Source organism: Micropterus dolomieu, linkage group LG17 (assembly GCF_021292245.1).
Source record: "Micropterus dolomieu isolate WLL.071019.BEF.003 ecotype Adirondacks linkage group LG17, ASM2129224v1, whole genome shotgun sequence".
Taxonomy (NCBI): domain Eukaryota; kingdom Metazoa; phylum Chordata; class Actinopteri; order Centrarchiformes; family Centrarchidae; genus Micropterus; species Micropterus dolomieu.
In genome coordinates, this window is record NC_060166.1 from 9,024,178 (window position 1) to 9,047,621 (window position 23,444).

Below are 23,444 nucleotides of genomic sequence, written 5' to 3' on the forward strand. Positions count from 1 at the left end.
TTCGCATGATCAGGGACACCCCACGAGGCAAGATCTTGTGTGGAGGCCCAGACCGAGGGAGGTTGGCGGTGGTGTGGTGCTTCTTCCATTTCCTGATAACTGCACCGACAGTTGATCTTTTCTCTCCAAGTTGCTTTCCGATTCTCTTGTAGCCCATCCCAGCCTTGTGCAGATCGACAATCTTGTCCCTGATGTCCGTAGAAAACTCTTTGGTCTTGACCATGGTGGTGATGTTGGATGCTGGTTGTTTGGGTGTTGACAGGTGTCTTTTATACAGGTAACGAGGTGAGGCAGGTGTATTTGATGTAGATAATTGGTTGGGATTGGGGCTGTGTCTTAAAGAAAGACTAACTGGCTTGTAGGAGCCAGAATACTTGCTGTTTGGTAGGGGGTCAAATACTTGTTTTTCCTCATCGGATGGTTATCAATTTTTATAAATTCATATGATGTGATTTTCTGGAATTTTCTTTGGGATTCTGTCTTTCACTGTTAGAATGTACATATGATTAAAATTGTAGATTGTTGCATTCTTTGTAAGTGGGCAAACCTGCAAAATCAGCAAGGGGTCAAATACTTTTTTCCCCCACTGTAAATGCATACTGCTCGTACACTGTTAGCTTGAATATTTACATTAAGGCAGAAAGCAGGAGGAGCTTTGAAGCATGATATACTGTGTGTAGCCATTTATTATTAAATATACTAGCATTAACAAATCAGACACTGCTCTCTGTCAGCTCAGTGTCAGCAGGGTGCGAATTATACAGTGAAAACCGAGGGGGTAAATTTATTTTCCAGGTCAAAAAGAAAACCCAGGACAGCACAGGCGCGGGCTTCAGTAAACTAAAATCTTACAATGCTCACAATATCCTCGCATGTTTTACTAATGTGTGCAGCCTGTAGATGATGATAAATCAAATTCATTACACCAGTTTATTCCATACTACACGACAACTTTTGTCGTCAGAGGTCACTATTCTACAGCAAAACCGCCAGAAAGTGTTGTGTAACAGCAGACCATCATGACCGCTCAGAACAGACCCACACAATGTTGAACCAGAACCGAAGACACCATTGTGAAATACAGTCTGCATTATGATTGCCAACTCCTAATTCTTATCATTTCAACTTTTAAGTTTCAGCTTTTTTTCAGCAAATATCTCCTTTCCTCTTGCTCATGTTGACTGTGAATGACATGTAATCTGCATTCAATAAAGCAGTGGTCATCCACTGTTGGGGCATTGGGAATTTTTATTAAACAGAGTACCGTCTAGATCTGCTCAATATAAAAAGTGCAATGAGATGACTTTTGTTATGAATTGGCACTATAGAAATAAAACTGAATACATCTGAAATAACGGGATTTTAACATTTACCTAGCCAGCTAAAACCTGAAATAATAAACTCCAAATTGATGTCAAAATGTGTAGCCTATCTACAATAACTAATCCTCAATTTCACTGCTCATGCCTAAGCACCAGTGTTAGCTGACCATTATATAAAATATGAAATGATATAGCCTAGTGGTAATGATATGAGAGGGTGGGCTATCAGCTAGCTAACATCAGGTAGCTCATTTAAAGTAAAATAAATGCTAATTACAAAACTGCGGTAGGATATCAAAGCACTAGCAGACTTGGGACCAGCTGACCACCTACCTCTTAACAGATCATAAATGCATAAAATAATAAATAAATTAAAGTATGTAAAGTGTGATGCATTAAAACTACTCTGAGTAGTACAACTTACTCAAAACAGTTACTTGAGTACATGTAAAGGAGTAAATGTAACACGTTACTACCCACCTCTGGATATACTGAACACAGCAATCATAATACTATGAAAATAACAGCTAAATGTTGATGTCATCATGTACATTACAGTACACAGAGCTGGGCACTGACCACAGATTTGATGAGAGATGTTTTTGCACCTTGAAAACATTTTGTAGGTCAGGTACAGTAGTTTGAGGTAAAACATTGGAAGTGTATTCAAGACTGACATCACTACTACAGGATGAAAAGAGTAAGCTGGAGAGTAAACCAAGGACAGTACAGGCCTATTGATGTTTTGATCTGTAAGGGCCTGATGGGAATGCTATGCCTCCGTACTTCTCTGCTTGAAAGAAAAGCACAAGAGGGCAAGTGAAGAAGAGAAACAAGCAAAACAAAAACAAAACTCACCCATGAGGTAGTCTGTGGTTTCAGGGTCAACAGCATTGAACTCAGTTTTATTCCACACATAGTGGGCTACCTGTGTGACACAGGACACAAACCTTCAGGCAGTGAATGGGAGGAAGACAATAAACATTGTTGTGCTTGCCTAAATGTCTTTAAATGTGGCCTTTATTTAAGGATAACAAAGTGATTATGGTGATTAAAATGTCAAACAGCTACTTTTGTGTTCTGCATGTAAACAAGTGTGAACATACAGATAGCACCAATTTTCACTAATTTCTGTCATTTTCCTAAAAGACTTCTATAAATATATAGTATGAAAGATGCTATGATCAAAAAAACTCAGCTCAAAACAGCAGCTTTAAGCTTCAAATTTAGACCCTTTCTCTGACCCTTGTTCCAATTAAAGCTATGATTATATAATACTGTTGAATATTCAAACCCAGACAGCATTTTCTTACAGCTGCACCATATTAATGAAAATTTTCTGAGTTCGTATGCATCCTCTTATACACACATTTGGTATCTTTGGAATCCCTGGGATGAGAATTTAGGATAAAGATTTGTGCTTTTGAACAATGCTTCACCATGCAACACAATCGATCGTGAATAATGAATAAATGAATGAATGAACACCAGGCTGAAACACTGTGTTTTGCTGCCCAAACTGAATGTTCTTTGTGCAGCTCATTGCATTGAAACTCAACAACACATTTAACCACATTTTCAGAAAATTGGCAAAAGAAAATGCAAATTAATGCGCATTTCCATCTGCTGCTGTTATGAGAGCATTAGGAGTTGGGCACATCGAGATCAACAGTTAGTGGCGCTTATTCTCCAGTCAGGTCCCATTGCGGAAGAAGAGGGCCCAACAAGATGAGGTAATTAAAAGAGCACCGGTCAGACCTCATCTGAATAAAAACAACATGGAAAACATGATGTAAATGTGGCATTTATGTTTGTTGTGTATTAGTTTGAGGAAAGTTACAGTCTATGTTTTAGTCATACATTTATTGATGCTAATTTTGCAACCATATTAATATTGTTAATATTAAAGGTCATGACAAAATGTCATCATTTGGTGGCATATGGACATTTAAACAATCAATAAGCTAAAACTTTAGCTAATTGGCTGCTTTACAACTGCAGACATTGACACACAACAACAAACCACTAATACCATAATGCACTGTTCCATCACAATTGAGGGGGGGCAGATTAAGAAGCAAGGTGAAAAGTTCACATACTAGACGGCAGCTGAAGCAGAGCTTTTACTCTGGGTATAGTTACTGTTTGAGGGAGCGATCGCACGCCCTGATGTTTAAAAAAATATTTAAAATTGCATTTCTTCTTAAGTGATCTGATTTCACACCTTGTAACTTTCCAATTCCCGTTATTTTGTAATTTTGCAACCTCCCTTTTGTGTGAGGTTCCTCACTAAAGCTGTTTCTATAATTGAGGCTATTTTCTTGGTCACTGCATCTGGTTAAACGGAATTGTCACCTTTCCAATTTTCATGCTCTGCCACTCATCAATGAGGTTGCGTCTGTCTTTTCTTTTGCCCCTGGAGGAGTAATCCCTGGGGTATTCTGGGTCCTTGGTGCCCTTAGGGGTCATGTACTTTCTACCACCACCAATGATCACCTGGAAACACACACACAGGCACAAACACACACATTCGCATGTATTTTAACCATTCCAAAACACAATGTTAAAAGCATATGAAAAGGAACTGAGTGATGGAGAACCTTACATCTATGTCAGTGTTTTTAAGGAGCTGGGAGGCGATGTCGGTGCAGCCGTCCTTCTTGGCGGCATCAGGCATGTCAGCATCACTGTACCACTTCCTGCTGGCGCTGTGGGCATAGGTGGCTGCTGGGGTGGCATGTTGCACCCGCGTGGTTGTTACAATGCCGACAGACTTGCCTACAAAATCGATTTGTTTCATTCTTAATGTGTTGTAGATTCAGCTTTCATGCTGAAGTCTGAGCAGCTGTCAAGGTGATGGTTGAGCCATTAATCAACAACTTTCTAAACCCCCTGGAGATTATATTATAATTATGTTGAGGTGTGGGTTGTAAATATACCAATTGTCCTTTTAACCACCTTGATGTGCAACATTGCTCTTTAAATCCTCCTTAAAGCCCCCCAGTGGCACTGGCAGAAAACTATCCACTCCAGTGACAATGACATTTACAGTGGTGTGAAAAAATGTTTGCCCCTGAGGTCCTGAGCAATGCTTCACCATCAAGTGGAAACCTCCGGGTCTGAAAAGTGAAGCCAATGCGGAAGTGCCTTAAACCTGCATTATTTCTAATGGCCAGCAGGGGGCGACTCCACTGGTTGCAAAAAGAAGTCCGATTCCATTAGAAATAAACGGCAAAATGACTTCTCACTTGATTTATTACCTCAGTAAACACTTTCCTAATGAGTTTATGGTCTCAATTGTTAGTCTTCTTCAACACAGGATGATGGTCCCAATCATAGGAAACTAGGCGATAAAGCAGAGTATGCTTTAGGGCGGGACTAAATACATTTTTAAATCATTGGTTCAAGAGCCACAATTAGTCAGTTAATTGATTAGTTGAAAGAAAATGGATTTCCCAAACAATTTTGACAATGATTATAAACGTATATATGAGCAAAAGTGTTCTCCCTGTTTCCAGGCTGTCAAATGTGAATATTTGTTGGTTCTTTAAGTCATCTATGATAGCAAACTGAAAATCTAACTATCTTTTGGAGCATTTGGACAACACAAGATCAACATGGAAATGTCACCATGGGCTCTGGGAACTTGAGATGGAAATTTTCACAATTTGTTGAAAACTTTACAGACTAAACAATTAATTACTTAATCAAGAAAATTATGGTAAATATATCCAATGAAAATAATAATCTAATTGGTTCACAATTAGAATTTCGCAGCACTTGAAAAAGAAGCGATTTTCTTTTCAGGCTGTTCCATTTAATAGTACAAAGACTTCCATTTACAAGAAAAAAATCAAAGATTTGAGAAGTCAGAAAAAATAAACACAATTTAGTGTCGCAAAACAGTTTTCGTTTCGTCATTCTACTCTTGCAAATCATCTTGTGACACTTCAGATTTATCTTGCAACCGCTAGGGGTCCCAGATCTCTGGTTTTGGGAACAAATGGTCATATCTTGTAAAATGAAGGTTATAAGTAGAACCATTTGAGGACTTTGCTGTAAGGGCCATTTCCAAAATGTGTTTTTATGACATCAAAGACAAGCAATAACTTTCTTGTTCTAGATAACACATACATGGATTATCAAACCTGAGTGTCAGTCTCCAGTGCTATGCTGGGGTCAGGGCCATGGCATGGCATTGTGTGTGTGTAATGAGATATTTATGGCCATTGATAACACAGGGACATGATAAGAGCTATGGTGTAGCCCATCAGCTGCCGCAGGCTGCTGTTGCTCCCAGCTCCCTGGTGGCCCCTGTAATACTGCTCTGACGGGGCACTGCGGCTCACAGCAGAGCGCTCAGCTGTAAAATCGGGTTTTGCTGAGGCTGTATAGGACCTGAGGGATTTTCTTTTGTCAGGACCCAGAACTAAGGTGTGACACAGCAGGGCTGTGTCACCCTCTACCTGCTCTCTGACAAGGAGTCACTAAATCTCATTTGTCGCTTCAATCCCGTCACTGTTTGAAGACATCCATTATTATCCTTTTAGTATTGCCTCTGCAGCAATGATCTGTATTTGTTCATATGAGTCTTTTTACATTTCCAGAAAATTGTCATAATCATTAGTTAACACCTGTTGTTTGGCATTCAAAGTATATAGATGGACTAGTCAAACACTGACTTAAAGAATAAGTTTGCTTTCTACTGAGAAATCCTTCCTTTAAACCTCTTTATTTTGCATCATCTAAACATTATGATGATGTTGTTGTTCTGTATTCTTCTGCTATTATCTTGTGATATCTTCTTGTTTTTAGTTTGTGACCAATTAGTAGGACTACTGTATATGAAGCACAGTGATTTTTCCACTGAAGGTTGGTGACTTAAACCAAAATGTATCTTTTGGTTTTGTCCCAACCGTCAGTCAGTCGGTAGTGAGTGATTTATTTGTCCTGCCAATGTCATTTTCAGTCAACATGAAAGCTGATGAGCTTTTCAGGGGCAGTTTTTGACATCACTTGAATAAATATGTTGATTTAAAAGTTTATATTCCTGCAAGTTGACCAACAAACTGTATAGCTGTGCCAATCTCATCCACATTTGTTGTAACTTTTGTGCAATTTGCTTTTTGTTGAGTAGAAGGCAACACGCACACCACTCACTTTGTGTCTTCTGTGGTGCAGGGAATCAAATCCCCTCAAGATCCAGTTCCATAGAAGTCAATTCCCACACACACTTGCGTTCTATAATAAATCAATGTAGAGGTGAGAAGTGTGTGCAGGATTTTTGACCTTTTTACTATGGAATAGAATTTCTGCTGGCATTTTTCTAGCATTAGGAGAGGAGAAGGGGTGCCCACTCTTAATCTCGTTTACATAGCTCTGATTGGCTTAATAGTTTCTCCATACAGAGAAACAAACTTAAATGAAAATAACCAACATATTTGAACTGATGAAAAAACAGGAGTTGTGGGCAGTGACCAGGCTGATGCTCCATTACTCAAAAACATTTAATGGCTGGCAGTCTTGCTGGATAATTCTCTGCCCTGCACTCACTGTGCATGAAAATGTGTTTTGGGGGAGTGGCTCTTGAAGGGATGCCTTATTGGTTGGATACGTTCTAGCTGTCTCTTGCTCGTTTCCTAAGTTGCCTACCCCAACTTTAACACGATTTAAAATCCAAAAAAGTGTTATAAAAAAAAAAAATTTGTTTGTTTGTTTGTTTAAGCTCTGTGGTAAACTTACCAGCATCTTTGGCCCACTTCAGGATGGACGTGACCTCGTTGCCCTTCTGAGACTTGCAGACTCCGTTGCGAGCCGCTGCACTAACTCCGATGGTGTTCAGGTTGGTTTTCACTCCACACAGATACGCTGTGGCTGTGGATGCACTGTCTGGAATCTGAAAGTCTACACTGTAGGTCTGCATGACACACACACACACACACACACACACACACACACACAAAATGAGCTTAAATAAAATAATATACTGTTTATTGCTGTTGATAGTTCATACAAATTTACTGCACCTCTGTTTTGTTAATGTCTGTACGTCTAGCTGCTGTATCAAATAGATTTTAATATATTATTAATATTAGCCACTACACAAAGTCATGGAAAGTCTACTTGAGTCAAAAACTCACAGGTACTGCTACTCTGCTAAGCAAGCAGAATTTTAGCTTGAGTTTTTATTTTCCATTATGATTTAGCTAGAGTCTCAAAAATGTATATTTTTCATCTACACATTAAAGATCAATAATTACATAGCTAAAGCTAGCCATGGCTATTACACAGCTAGCTTTAATTTGCTTTACGTGTGTAGTGACTGTCTTTGTTTGGCAGAGAGTGCCATCCAGAAATGACAAAGCAAAGCTCAGTTACTACAGCAGCGATACATTGGCAGAATACAGTAACTACACCGCCACTTTTCACAAAAATTAAAGGTCAGATTTAGAGCTTAACTCAGTTTTATAACTATGTAGTTACTGCATTGTACTTTGTAGGGTAGAATACACTGAATTTATGACCAAATGCGCATTCATATTCACACTGTAAATGCACACACAAATCTATTGCACAAGTTCTCACATGTTCACACTCACATGTACAAGTTGAGTTGAAAATATTTATTCTAACTAAACTTAATTTACATATAGGCCTATGCATAATTTGATATTCTATGCGCAATATCTGTTCCATTCATTGATCTAAGTGTACGTGTGTATGTGTGTGTGTGTGTGTGTGTGTGTGTGTGTTTGTGTACCTTAGCTAGTCCCACGTTAGGGAAGGTGTCCATTGTCATCACTGTCTCCTCTCCAGTGTGGTTCTGCAGCTGCCCCTTGAGGATACGAGCCGCAGTGTATGTTGTGATTCCCATACCTGATGAACACAGTAGTTAGCCACATCGTTTTTGTGTTCTTTGGAATATTCAGGGATTTTTGTGCAGCTCATTGGGGAAACAGACAGAGGCGAAAGGGCCCACAGTTATAAAAAAAAGTATAGGTCAGACAATAATTCCTGATTCTGCTTATCTTACCATTTCAGCCAGCCAAGATTGTCAAGTGTTTTATTGCAAGAAAATGACAGTGTTGTGTAACCTACCATCACCGAGGAAAAACAGGATATTCCTGGCCACATTGGTGTTAAGCTTCCGGTCCAACACTGACTGCAAAGTCTTCCGGGCCTGTGACCTCCAGAACTCCGGGTTTTCCTCCTCAACTATAGGGGAACACACAAACCAGAAGGGTTTTGGTGCAAAACTAATAGTATTATTGAATGGAAACTGTTGTGTTGGTATGTTGTTTTTTAAAGTGAGATCAGTCAAAACCAAGTGTTTACGCTTTGGAGTGTAATAACCAAAAGATAAGCAACTACAGCACAAGAGCTTAAAGATTAAAGCACAGAGCGCATCTCACTACAGGTGTAATTTTTCATTGAACAATTAAATGTGACTGATACAGTGAGCCAAAGAGCTGTTCTGTGCAAACGGCAGAGATCTACAGTATGTGACTGGAAATGAAAGCCCCTTTGACTTGGCTCTTTGTTCAGGCATTTTGAAACTTGAATGTGTGTATTATAATGTTTGTAGCTGTCATATCTCACTCACATGCTTTCTTATCTACCACAGGACATCTCTGTGCTGTAACCTTTTTATTGACAGTCTATGGCTGTAACTGGTAGTTTGATACAGTAGTCCACTAACAAGCAGAAATTGCTGATAGCAGCCAGTTGCACCACTCCACAAGTACTGATTGTGCTGATTTGAAAAGTTTGTAAGGCCCCTACAAAACAACTGGGTAGGAAAGTGCACAAAAAAAGTAAATGATTGTAAAGGATGAAAGGATAGTTGGAAGTTGAAGAATCATTAAGAGGAATAGGGAGAGCGAAACGAGGGTGAAAATAGAGCAAAGTGTGAGAAGAGGATGTCAGCCCCGAATGGGTGGTGATTAAATTGTAAAACAGCACACAGAAAAATAGAACAGAAGCCTCACTCCAGGGTAAAAAGGCCTCTGTGATCTTAAGGAAAAATATGCTTTTGTTGTGTGTAAGCAAGAGACGGAGGAAAAACTATAAAAAAGGCTACATTTTCTGATGAAAATGTATGTGAGATTAATGTGAGTTTATGGCACATGTGAGACACTTGAAATAGTTGAAATACTGTGACCGCTGAAGTTGTAGTTCAAGTGGCAGTTGAAATACAACAACTGAAAGAAATAGCCGTTCAAGTGAGATCGGATAGTTAATGAAGGCTGAAGTGTATTATATGCGCTGAAAGCAGTTGGAGTTAATTGCATTATTTGTATAAATATGAACAAAGGAAGTTGTTTTTCAAAGGTGAAAATCCAAGTGTGTAAGCATTGAAAGGTGCTAAAATGTAGGTTTAAGAGAAATAGTAGTGGAAATGTCAGTTGACGTGAAAGCACTGAAAGCAGTTGAGTTGTTCGTTAAAGAGTAAGTGGAGGCACTGAAGACACCTCCAGTGTGTGCATAGTAAGCAGTTGAAATGACAGATTAAGTGTAAGAGCTGAAAGTAGGCAGTCAGTGGACGAATGATCAGTTCAAATGTCAGTTGTCAGCATGAAACAAGTGAAAGCAGGTGAAGTGTAAGTTAATAGGATATAGAGACAGGGAGAAAAAATGTGAACAGGAATTACTGAAAGGTATGAAAGAGCTAATACGAGCAAGTACAAAAGGAGTTTGAAGAGGAGTTTACATTGTTGAAAGATGGGTGGAATATCAGTTTTGGCATTCAGAGCAGCAAATAACATTGAAAAAAAGTATGAAAGACATCAAAACTGAAGAGAAGCACAGATCCTAAATGAGCTAAGCGTATTTCTGTGTGGCTAAAGCACGAAAGTCAAAGGATGTTTGAAGTGTCTAGAAAAAAAAAAAGCTAGTTTGAGAGTGTGTATCGCTGAAGTGGGTCTTCTTTTTTGCTTACCTTTGGCATTAGACGGTCCAAATGCTACCAGCAGAAAGAGAGCCAAGGTGGCCACTCTTGTCAGCCCCATGGCCGTGTTCAGGCTGGAGAAGTGCTCCTCTAACCAAAGATCACCTTCTAAACTGAAATAATGCTTGTCTCCAATCACACTATCTGACAGTCATCTTTAACAGCATGTCATAAATGCTTTGGAAAATGCGTGACCTACGACTTAAAAGACTGTGCTGTGATTGGATTGGAGTCAAAAATAGGTAGGAAAAAAGGTTGAAAGATGCACATACGGCTAAATGACTAAAATGGTAAATATTAAATAGAGAGTTGTGTCTGTTTGATGCAGTAAACAGTATTTGATAAACAGCTCAAATCTAAGGAATAAATTACTGACAGTAGTTAAAGCTGTAATGATAGTGTTTAATGATCGAGTTTATTTAGGGCATTATTTATGATGCTGTGTTAAAGATCAGGGGAATAGTAATGAATGTACCAAACAGCGATGGAAAGAGTTTGTGTGTGTGATTTCTAATCATAAATGGACTGTATCTGACAGATAATGCAGCGAGCAGGGGATCCAGTTACTGTATGTATGTGAGAAAGACAGAGTCCACAGGGACTGAGCTGAATGGCACAAACACTCAGCCATCTATTTTCCAATGAATAAATTAGCAAGAGAAAAAATTTCGGCAAGCATGTTTTCTTTGATTGCTTGTCCAAAATTTCTCCATCACTGACAGTGATCGAGTAAGCGGTAACATGGCAACTGATTCAAAAGCATGTTTTACTTCTTATTCAACAGGTACCATGCGTCACACTGATAATGGGACATTTATCAGAGCTAATTTAAATACCTAATGTTCCCAAGAAGTTCACAAATTAGCCTTAAAATGTGGATAGGCCACTGATGACGAGAATGGTACTAACTTTTTTATATGGAAAATGGGTTAAACACCATGAATTATCTTGGGATTATGTATTTTTCTTACCACTGCCAGTGGAAGGAAGTAGAGCTACTAAAAAGAAAAAAAGGTGGACACAAGGAAAGAGATTCAATACACTGTATGTGGGCGTCCCTTAGGTGTGACCCTCATTCATAATGGAGAGAAAGGAGAAGAATGTAGAAGTCATTAAAAAAACAACAAGTGTTGAGTTCCTTAAGGAGCTCAGCCTCAAAAATATGAATCAAAGTAGAAAAAGGTGGTGCACCATGACAGCAGGCAATGCCTCTGCAGCTTTGTATTAACACATGAAAGACCCAGGACCACACTCCCCATTTAATTTATTAATGTTTTTCAATTAAACCTTCACTTCCTGTGTCTTTGAAACAATTTGTTTTTAATGCATTTCTGGTGTCAAAATTGCTAGAAAATATTTTTCTGATGTTTTCATTTAAAACATTTATTAAGTCACTATAGGCGCTAGGTATGTAAGAGCATTACATGTTAATTGGTATGGAGGTAGAAATAGCAGGACACAAAGATGAAGAAGTTCTTTTTATGAACTTTTGTGTCCTTTCCAACCAACAAATAAGCCGACAATGCAAAGCCATGCTAGCATGGCTAACATGTCAGGCTTTGCTGTATGTTGATGGTTTGGTCACCTTCATTCACACTAGAGTAATAAACATAAGCCTGTCAGTCATCTGTTTGATAATATTGCTTGTGGGGGCCTCACCACAGTGGAAACAATTCAGGATATCTGCACATTTCACAAACTTAGGACATGCTACATGTTACATAGAAATTATTTTCACATTCATCTTTCAAACAAAGAAACCACACAAAAACATTTGATCTCTGAACACAGCTAATGGGAGTACTAAAAATATTCTGGGGCATTATAAGAAAGGGTAAACAGCAGTATGAGACATGAAGTTCTAACATGCTGCCATCTAAACTCAAAAGGTTTGTTCAACAGGGCCTTTATATGTAACTGGGTCCTGTTCTTTTTGAATCAGAATCTTCATTTTTAATTAATTTACATTTAAATAAAGTACCATGTGTTACCTTAGTAACATGTGGGATTTATGAATAAATCTCACCTTAAGCAAACTGTCTCACACACTGACACTCAAACACACAAATCTCAGAATGCACAAGATGTGACTGCAGCTCTGTGAAGGAGAAGCAGAGCGTGACAGCTGAATGGGTTGGTGCGGTACACTGCGTGAGTCGAACAGGCCGACATGTTGTCAATGATGCTGGCGAAGAAGAGACATGACCACACTGCGTCCTCACTGGTGTGGGTCTCAGCAGCCAACAGGGCAGTAGACTGTTGCACACACCCGCTGCCATCTGCTACAGTTATAATACATGATGGTATGATGTAAGCTCATTACTTTCCTGTACACACGGCAGTGTGGGCTTGTGTACAACTGCAATGATCCCTGTGGGAGAAAAAACAGATCATGGCAGCAGTTAGTCAGGTAGAGCAAAGAAAAAGGGTCACACATAACAAAACGGACCATTCCAAAGTTACAAGAATATAGTAGGCTATACCTATTAAAATATATATAATAAGTGCAATGTGAAAAATAACTATGAAAAGGACTTTAAAAGAATAGTTTGACATTTTTGGAAATTCCCCTTTTTTCTCTTTCTTGATGAGCGTTAGTTGAGACGATTGACACCATCTTCCTGTCTGTATGCAAAATATAAAGCTAACTCCAGCAGTAAGTTAGCTTAGCATAAAGACAGGAAAAACGTGGTGAAACAGCTAGCTAGCCTGGCATTGTAACGAAATCCGCCTAGCAGCACCTCGAAAGCTAAATTAACACATTATCTCGTGTTTGAACTTTAAAAGGTGCTGGCAGGCATATTTTGTTACACAGAGCCAGCCTAGCTAGATGTTTCCCCCTTTTTCCAGTGCTTTTGTTAAGCTAAGCTAACTGTCTCCTGGCTCTAGCATCATAAATAGTATACACACAGGGTGGTATAAATTTTTTTAAACAAAACAAAATGTTAAACTTTTTTTTAAAATATGAGGTTGTGCTAAATAGCATCAGTAGAACAACAGTAAGCGAATGAGAAATGTCAAAATAACAAAATAGTAAACTTCTGAGATTTAGGATGGCACTCTCAGTCATAATGTTCTGTCTTTGTCCCACACTGAAAAGGGTAAATATTGTGGAAATGGACCACTTACCGTTGGACTCTAACTCATTCCACCACCAGCAGCATGGTATGGTATGCGGTGTACACTGTCTCATCATAAAATGGAAGCAGTTTTCACTTGAATCATTAAATGTATATGTAGTTTTTTAATAATCACTTATCAATAAATCACTTTTTTACCACCTAACAACATGTTGTAACCTGACAAAGATGAACCACATGCCTGCTTTCTCGGTCCCTTGGAAGTGCTGCGATTCTGCTTCTTATGTGGAGGAATTCAGGTCAGATTTTCTGCATGCGTGATCCCGAGCCTCTTGCCTACTGATTCTGAACTGAACAGTGACAACACCGTCTGCAGCTAATGAAATGCAGTCTTCTAACACCAAAAAATGACTGGTTCGCAGCACAGCACAGACATCAACAATAAAACTTTATGTGCTAAAGCCAGTCAGGCCAAACTAGACTCAGATCGATGTCGGGCAGAAACACGGTCGGAAAGGCTTGAGTCACAGAGAGACCTCCGTTTTGTTTTGGAAACGACAAAACTGACCCAGAGTTAGCTTTCATCGTATTGGACAGATAAACTAACATTACTTTTGTGCTTTAGTTGCCTCAAGTTGGATAACATTAGCTTGCTGCCTAGCACCGAGCACTTGCTAACAATGTCCGGTGCAAAATATAGTTGCCACATTACTTCACCAGCTAACGCAATCCACATTACTATCCTGTGTACCACCGGTATTATGTCGAAGTGTTGATTTTCGCCAGCAAGAAATGATGTTACATTACAAAATAAATGTGGAGCAATTTGTTTAGTCTATAGTGATGCAGGGGCAGCCAGCAAATGGTAGCACAGGTCTACCATTGATTGCTTCGTAACGTTCAATTTAGATTTATTGTATGGGTACACAGCTTATTCACCAGTCTCAGTCGCTGTAACTTGACGTGACACACGTAATATACAAAATTTGGTCTAACCTTTATACTAAGTGTGGCAACAATCTCATTTATAATATTCAGTCAGAGCAGGAGATGCTCAACTCTCCGCATCCAGAGACTGCAAATGAATCACGCATGTGCAAACATGTTGAGAACTACATGGTTGTAGTTCTCAACATATTTGGGTTGTTTTTACTAATTTTTTGTCTTTCCCACAATGTTATTCCTGTTCTACAGTGTTCATCACGCATGTAAATGCACATGGTCATTTATGCAAATTAGGCAATGACATCATTTAGCGCCTTTTAGCAACTTTTAGGACAGCCAATCATCACTGTATATAAGAAATGGACGTAGTCGTCAAGACGTCACCCGTTGGTTTGTGGACTGCCGTTTTGAAGCCTCGAGTTTGGTCGGTAGGGCGCTGCCATGTTAAGTTTTTGCAACCACGAAGTACCCGGAAGTGACGATACAGCGGAGCTAACGGCCGTGTGCGGAGCTAGCTACCTTGCTTTACTAGGTGCGTCTGTAACTCACTGTCATTTTAACAGGGCTGATAACTTTGTCTAGCGAACCACAACTTAAAACTTCTTGTACTCACCAGAGAAAGTGAACAGCCGACTCCTAATAAGCTTTTTCAACAGCACTTGTTAAATTTGCACAGTGCCGAGGGTACAAGTCGGCTCTAGCCTGATTGACAGGTCGCCATAGTAACGACTTGTCAATCATAGATAATCCCGCCCTGAAACATACTCTGCTTTATGGTCTATTTTAAAATAATTGGGACCATTATTTACTAAGATTTGAAACTAGCGACTGAGACCATAAACTCATTATGAAAGTGTTTACTGAGGTAATTATTCAGCTGAGAAGGAGGGTCATTTTACAATTGTTTCTAATGGAGCCGGACTTCTTTTTGCAACCAGAAGAGTCGCCCCCTGCTGGCCGTTCAATAGAATGCAGGTTTCAGGTACTTCCGGGTTAGCATCAGATTGCTGACCGGAAGCTTCCCGCTTGCAGCCAATGGCTACTTTCCTTACTGAGGAGTTGGCAACACTGGGCAGGTGAGCTAACACCGATCTATCATCAGCTACATGCAGTTAATGTAACATGATCATGCAAACAACATGGATTAGTTCAACATCAAGCTGATAAAGATGTTACTGTAACGTTACAGTGGGAGTTTCCAGCATGTTGTGTGAAGCTGTCTCCTTTGTGTTGGTCTATGCTCGTTCATGAGTTCAAACGTGCGTACAAGCACATGCTTGGGAAGGTAGTGGTTTCAATCTGAAAACTCACCGCTAGTGGACCACATATACATATAGCCCCTTTAATACTTTTTTTTAATTAAAAAAAACAAACATTCACAATTTGGACATACATGGTTTTCACAAGCCACTGGATTTTCTAAAGGCTATCTGAAATTGTGAAATCAAAGACATCTTGCTTAAGATAGCTTTGGAATTTTTTTTTAAGAATCTAAAGTCAGTCTATTTAACTTTGCACTTCTAGATACCATGACCTACATGACTGAGAATCTGTCACCCAGAAAGGTCAGACTATACCTTATCAATTTCATTTCCCTGGTTTCAGCTTCTCGTGATCCTCCAACTGATCATCTTACAACTGATGGAGAAAACCTCAACGGCACAGGCGGAAGTTAATTAGTGTAATGAGGTGCAGTTAGGTGGACAGGTGAGGAATGACTGGTGGAAAACATACACACATTAGGGACAATGGGAGACAGAAATAAGCAGGCACAGAAATAAAACATTAACATTATATTTGACAGGAATTGACAGGCATCAACTGGAGTGCTTACTCATAGAGCTCAAATAGCTCTGGGGTAGCAGTTCTGACAGAAACATGTCATAGTACTGACATTTAATTTCTCTGACTTAAATGTACACACTCAGAAAGTACATTTTTTACTTTCTTACTTATAGCACAGATCCAATATGCAAAAGCTACAATTACTATTTTACCTAAAATGTATTTTATTATTGTATATTTTGATGCTCTCTTGTCTGTTTGGAGTAAATTGATTGTTTCATAAGTGATGTAGAAGCTGTCATGAAAACCTAAACTACGCAATTGAATGTGGGTAGTTTATACAGTGCAATGGCTCCATCTAGTGAATTTATGATGGTAAACAATGAAGCTCAACTAGAGAGTGTGAGAAAGAAGAGACAGATAGATGTGTTGCCCATTCTATACAATACTGACCCGGGCCATAGCTACCACTGAGAGCGACAAGTTTTCTGTACTTTGTCCTTGGATTTGGCGGGGTTTAGCAACATGGGAAGAGTTTCTACAACTGAAAATATGTAGAAGGTTGGTATTTTATATTCTGATTACAATATTTTAGACTAACTATATTAGGCAACTTAAATTATATAATAAATCTATCTATTTTTCTCCACTTGAACAGTAGGACTATTCCTGGCAATGTGTTGAAGGCTTTAAATTCAGACCTTCATGCTGGTTGACTGAACAGTTAACTGAATAAACACAAAATCCAAATAAACTAATTTAGAGACTTTGGGCTCCGAGTGTGGTACATTAAATAGGCTTGGACTCATGACAAGATAAGTAAACACTTGAGTGATCCCCAGGGGGAAATTCACATGTGATAGCAGCACAGAGACAGGCTAAGAAGTAAGAGAACAGATGACAGATTGTGATGAATTAATAAAAAAGAACATAAGAGATGACGTTACATTATGTTAGACTACATAGACGACACAGTGAACTGCGAAAAATATATCCAGCAGTGCAACTCCAGCAAACCATAACGTGTGAACTGAAGGATATTGGTATGAATAATACCTAATAATATCTTAAGGGATATAGTGTTATATATAATATAAATAGAGTATATGTAAAATAAAAACACTAGACGTTGATAATACAATGCTAAGAAATATCTATAATAGAAATGTAAAATAACATAATATAGCATATAATACAATTATTACAATGTGGTAGTTATATTTTATTATTATTCAGTGATATAAGTAAAATAATACAATTTGCAAAACATAATTCTCACCTTTGTGTCCTGTGTTCCTTCACCTTTCATAATTTGTCTACTTCCTTTGTGCATTGCATTGTGGCACAACAGTGTACATGAACAGCACACTCAGAAATCAAGCGTTTCTTAGCATATAAAGTATTTGTACTGACTCATAGTATGTAGAATGGAATTGGACCAGAGGAAGAGAGATGTGTTTTTTATATATTTGGATATTTTGTATCTGCCTGAGTTCACCTACATTATTAACAGAGATGAGATCCAGCAACCACGTGTAAAACACACAACAGATGTGCACAGAAGGGTGTTCGATAAACCATTTAAAATCCTTCAGCTTGCAGCAGATGCAGATAAATACTACAGAAGAAATGTATTTTAGAACATTTTGCAGATGGCTTCAAATGGAATTCCTGCAAGATCCACAAACCATGACTGAAGCAGATGTGCAATCTTAAGTAAATGTCAAACCAAAGACACAAAAACTCATCTCCGGAGAAACCTCCTGTTTTTTCAGATCCTCAGACTGAATTGTTTCCAGCCAGTCTCATTTGAGATTGCTTATGCAGGGAGTTGCTGGAGTTCATGTATGTTGGGCTTTCACATAATGACCTGGAAATAAAAAACATTCACATGAAGCTCAAACATTCACTGACAGTGCCTTAAATCAAACACATAGCCTCTAATGTTTCATTGGAGAAGCTGGAGAAACTGTTCCTTTAAAACAGATTTCAATAAGACCAAAGAGTCTACAGCCATGCTAGCGTCTGTTAGTGTCACTAAGCTCTCAGAGGATGTTTCCTCTGTAGAAGCTCAACCGTAAGAAATTTTACGGTGCCCGTCTGGCCGCTTACCTATTCACAATCCTTAAAATATACGCAATTTGCAAATATACATTGGAAGGATTACATGGAAAAGAATGATAGGTCCTCTGGTAACGCAAAAGTGTGAAAATGTCATCTGAAAACTGGGCCCCAGCTGGCTGCGATACTGCAGCAGAGTGAAAGCACATTAGAGATAAGGTGATTCCCCCGAGGCTGAGCATGTCAGCAGGGTCTCGTGGGTGAGATAAGATGATAAGGGAAGTTGAAAATGATGGCCTGACTCTGGGTAAGGTTACATAGAGGTTGAATAATAGCTTACAAAGGTCTATGCTGTAGATCTTTTGTGTGAAGTGCTGCTTAACAGAGAGCATCTAAGTTTGTGTGTTAGTGTAAGAGTTAGACGCGACTCCCAAGGTCTGTGGGCTGTGCACAGACTCTGGAGTGAGCAAACATAATCGACTGCCTGCAAATGTTGAAAGTAAAAATGTAGGAACCCCGAGGTGCTGGGTTATTTTTGTGTAAATTATTTGCCCAAGCAGAGTTTGCTGAGCACACACACTCTTTTGGACCAAGATGCATTTAGGAGCTGTCCAGCACAACCACACTTTCTATTTCTGGCTGGTGTTCAGGCTGACAGTCCACTCCCCTCCCCAGCACTGATATTCCTGTGCAGTCTGGAGACTTGAACTGGCGACTTTACCTCTCTACCACAAGTGAAGTCTACAGTACAGGCTTATTCATAGACGTGAGTAACGTGCAGTACTTCTGACAATAAGCGCAGTGATACACAGAGCAGCTTTTTGAAAAACTCTTGTTGGTCCAAAAGCTGGTTTCTGTGTTGCTGCTTAAGATTGTAGTTTGATTTCCAGGAGAGTCTCCGGCTAAACAAACACATTTTTCTAGATTTAATTCAGACATATGTAGTGCGAGTGCATGGAATTTACCACTGCATTTACAGGTTCAAGGATGGTTAAAGTCTTATTTTCAGGAGTTCCCCAACAAGTCCAGCGCTGTGAAGCCCCGTCTGTGGGCAGCAATCACTTTAAAAACATGGGGATGACATCACAGATGCCTCATCCATTTTTATCTGCAGTGGTCCTAGTTACCTTGGATATCACTGAACAACTGACTTGTAACATGTTAGCAACTACAGCCCCCATGGATTTAGACTTGTTAAATACTACACTAGCTTTTTTCAGAGCTTTTAACTGCATCCCACGGCTTTCATCAGCAGATGGAGTTTTCTTAGATGTCATTACATGACCTGAGTTACATACTGGTGTGTGGTGTAGTACTCAAGGACAACTGAGCAAACTCCACCTGCAGAGGAAGATTATGAGATGTGGTTGAAAGCGCTGGAAAAAGCTAGTATATTGACCTGGATTTTTTTTTTTAGCAATTATACATTGTGTTGAGTTTTTTTTGTCAAATCAAAAAGTCATGAGTTAACGTTAGGAGACATTAAACATTAGGCGGCGGCATGGGGAAATGTTGCCCTGTAGAGTTTTTGACCACGAGCAGCAGTATGGACCAGTGTTTTTATAAATGGGTCACTTGTCACTAGGATGCACATGCAATAAACATTGTTGCCAATGGTTTCCACACTATTACCAACTGAACTACAGGTTTAAACAGCTTTTGCAAATGTTTAAAAGGAAGGAAATCCAGTTAACATTTCCTTTAGACCTCAAGAATGTGAGAATCACTAAAAGAAAACTCCACAGGGCACATTAACAGTAGTTTGAGATCCTGCGAGGTCAGGTCACAGTGTGAACTACGTTTAACCAGGTTTTCTGGGTTGACAGCGGTTAACTTTAAACACCTCAGCAGCATGGAAACACATAGTAATATAATTTTCTTCAATAACAATATAACCAATGTTTAATGTTTACAATAAATGTTTGATTTAATTCATTTGACTCATGAAGGAATTAGCACTTAACTTTTCTATTAAGATATTTTGTTGAGGAAAGCAACTGAAAAAGATTTTACTTAATTTTAATCATGCAAATTTGTTGACAAAAGGTTTTATCATTAATTATTTTTTAATGTTCTACCTCAGATTTGTGAAGCGATCCACTGTTTGGCATCAAGTGTTTGTTCTGACCATAAATAGTTTAAAACCCAACCTTTAAAGTTTAAAAAAATAATGACTTGACAATTATAGTGATAATTATTGATATCGAATGATAGGAAATTTTTTGATGCCTTTACATTTTTGGCCATAATCGCCCAGCCCTAATAAAAACCACACCTGTGCAATCCACCGAGCTTACTTTAAATTATTTACAAACACGCAAGCTCTGATTGTGCTGCTGACCGTTAACATACAATAGATGGTAGCAGCCAGGTTGTGGGGCGGAACAGAGGGAAAATAGTATTTGGGATCGGAGAGGCTGGTCCCACATTAGCAGGAAAACCAGCCTCCAAAAGGTCTTCACAAACGCACAAGTATGGAAGTTTTTTTATTGGCAACAATCTTTATTATCTCTTCCAGTTCTGGATGTGAAAAGAGGCATTCATTTTCTTTAATTAAATATATTTTTAATAAAGTAAAGCAAAAAAATATGTACAAATTTTTAATTAAATTGTAATCAATGACTTGGGTTGGATAATTACAAGCACCTTCTGCCAGCTGAGGAGAGAAAAATATAAATACAGGGAAGAGAGTATTTTTGTCTTTGAAAAAAACCAAACAAAAACAAAATAAAAATAAACAATCCATCATATATTTACAGCACTCTCCTGAAATGCATTCCCACTCACGGAAGCAGAAAAAGCTTTAGGATTTGTACTGTTAAACAATTTTAAAGTCATTTTTAAGTGGATTTGTCAGTATACTTTTATTTCAAGTTTCAATAACGATATTTTATCTTTTTAAAATCCGACAACAGACTTTGTAGGAGGGTGCAGCCGTGAGCCCTCGTTGTTGCTCTGCATTTCTCAGTCCATAGGATTGTTTTTTGTAGCGCAGGAAACAAGTGAAACAGATATATTGGAGGGTAAGCTGGGGGTTTGGGGCGTCAAGGGAGCATAGTCACCCCCCAGCAGCAAAACGGTCAAAGTTCATTGCACCTCCCTATGGTGACACCGTCCTCATAAAGTCTGTGTGAAGTCCTCGGGAGTCAACCGTTACTTTACCTCCTATCTGTAATGTCTGTTAGATAGCTCTCAGCGCAACTTTTCTTTGTAGTTTTCTATTTTATTACAAAACATACACTCCAATCATCCAACACTGAAAAAAAAGAAAAGAAAAAAAGCTAGCCGTCTACATAAGCGTGTCATGTAGATCAAACACCGCACATGTGACATGACAATGCTTCTGTGTCGTGTCCACATGATAAAGGATGACGTCATCAAAAATATAGATGTGAACAGCCTTTTTAAAGTTTTTTTTTTTAATATATCTGTCATTAAGCAAAGTGTCTTGAATAGTGTTGCCGTGGCGAGGAGAAGCCATTTGAAAACAGGAGACAAACCTCAAAAGAATACTGAAGGAAACAGTGTTATCCTCCACGGCTTGTAACGCTTCCCAGCTTTCTCTCTCTCTCATATCTATTCTCTCCATTTCATCCTGTATTTTCATTTATTTCAAAAAAAGACATTCGGTTGCGCAAGGAAAAACAAGAAACCTAAAACAAAAAAAATAAAATAAAATGATCGAACGTTCGATCCATAATACAATCTCTCCCAGGTGAAGAATTTTTTTCTTGCTTTTTTTTCCTGTTTATGCAGAAGGATTTTGCTGATTCAGTCTTCTGAATCATCCACAGAACATTCGCTCTCCCCAAGGATCCTCTCTGAACTCCCACCAGTTCTCCCAGCGGTCCGACGGGGCCCTAGCTGTTGTCGGACTCGTCCTCGGCCTCGCGGAGCCAGGTGAAGAAGGCGGTGACGGACTTGAGGGCCACGCCCTTGCCCTGCTGCTCGGCGGGGTCTTTGCTAGACTCCCACTTGTAGAAGGCCTCCTCTTTGATCACGTCCTCGTCGTAAAGAGTGTCAAAGAACATCCGCAGCAGATCTGACGGGCAGAAGAAATTTCATGACCGTTTAAACGAAATTTAAGACCAGTTTCACATCCAAAAGCTGATCAAGAGCAATTTATCAGAATCTGACGAGTTATTGTTCCTGCATTATTTTTACAGAAATATAACATATACAACTAATGCACACAACCAAAAGTGCACTCACTGGCAGGTTGCTCCATCTGCACCATGAGGGCCTGCAGAGCGTACAGGGCCTGCAGCTCCTTCTGTTCATCCTTCAGGTATTTCTGCAGCAGCTTGGCCCTCTGTTTGATCTGCTCACCGTCCACCTTGTAGGGGTTTTCACCTACAGGCAGTCATTTTAGGAAATTTATTAGGACGTATTTTCATTCATACATTTCAGTGCAGCATCACCATAGTGATAAGTGCAATTCTGTCTCCTGCTTATGTGATCCCACTATTAGCAGGCATTAATGAGGAATGTAAAGTGTACATGTGACTCACAGATGACCGCTGACTGACAGATGCAGGTCATTAGGGCTCTGACAAACATGTTGGAGGAGGTCTGCTGCTCATCTAGGTTAGCCTGCACAGAGACAGTACAAATGGTACAAAGCGGATTTATTTACCATTTTACAACACATGGTTGTAAAACAAGATATAGCTGTAGCTCCATTTATGCTACTTAATATAGAAAAACTATACACGGTGGAATGATGAATATACACTGCTCAAAAAAATAAAGGGAACACTTAAACAACACAATGTAATCACACTCCTGTGAAATCAAACTGTCCACTTAGGAAGCAACACTGATTTATAATCAATTTCACATGCTGTTGTGCAAATGGAATAGACAACAGGTGGAAATTATAGGCAATTAGCAAGACACCCCCAATAAAGGAGTGGTTCTGCAGGTGGTGACCACAGACCACTTCTCAGTTCCTATGCTTCCTGGCTGATGTTTTGGTGACGTCTGAACGCTGGCGTTGCTTTCGCTCTAGTGGTAGCATGAGACGGCGTCTACAACACACACAAGTGGCTCAGGTAGTGCAGCTCATCCAGGATGGCACATCAATGCGAGCTCTGGCAAGAAGGTTTGCTGTGTCTGTCAGCGTAGTGTCCAGAGCACGGAGGCGCTACCAGGAGACAGGCCAGTACATCAGGAGACGTGGAGGAGGCCGTAGGAGGGCAACAACCCAGCAGCAGGACCGCTACCTCCGCCTTTGTGCAAGGAGGAGCAGGAGGAGCACTGCCAGAGCCCTGCAAAATGACCTCCAGCAGGCCACAAATATGC

At 39.4% G+C, this 23,444-nt stretch overlaps 2 protein-coding genes across 8 annotated transcripts in view; both read right to left on the reverse strand.

The window, feature by feature from the left end:
* alp3 (alkaline phosphatase 3) overlaps positions 1–8,529 on the reverse strand; it is a 13,418-nt gene extending 4,889 nt beyond the window's left edge. The window contains 6 exon segments of the mRNA XM_046075043.1: positions 2,181–2,250; positions 3,678–3,818; positions 3,928–4,100; positions 7,065–7,239; positions 8,083–8,198; positions 8,421–8,529. Of these exon segments, the coding sequence (XP_045930999.1) occupies positions 2,181–2,250; positions 3,678–3,818; positions 3,928–4,100; positions 7,065–7,239; positions 8,083–8,196 (673 nt within the window). The 5' untranslated portion in view covers positions 8,197–8,198; positions 8,421–8,529.
* Positions 8,530–20,615: 12,086 nt separating this feature from the next.
* The window catches only part of LOC123985650 (eukaryotic translation initiation factor 4 gamma 1-like), a 41,721-nt gene continuing 38,892 nt past the window's right edge, over positions 20,616–23,444 (reverse strand). For all 7 annotated transcript variants that reach the window (XM_046073379.1, XM_046073381.1, XM_046073380.1 and 4 more), the window contains 3 exons: positions 22,652–22,733; positions 22,353–22,493; positions 20,616–22,182 (listed from right to left, as the gene is read on the reverse strand). In XM_046073379.1, the coding sequence (XP_045929335.1) occupies positions 22,001–22,182; positions 22,353–22,493; positions 22,652–22,733 (405 nt within the window). In that variant the 3' untranslated portion in view covers positions 20,616–22,000. The remainder of the gene's footprint in view (positions 22,183–22,352; positions 22,494–22,651; positions 22,734–23,444) is intronic.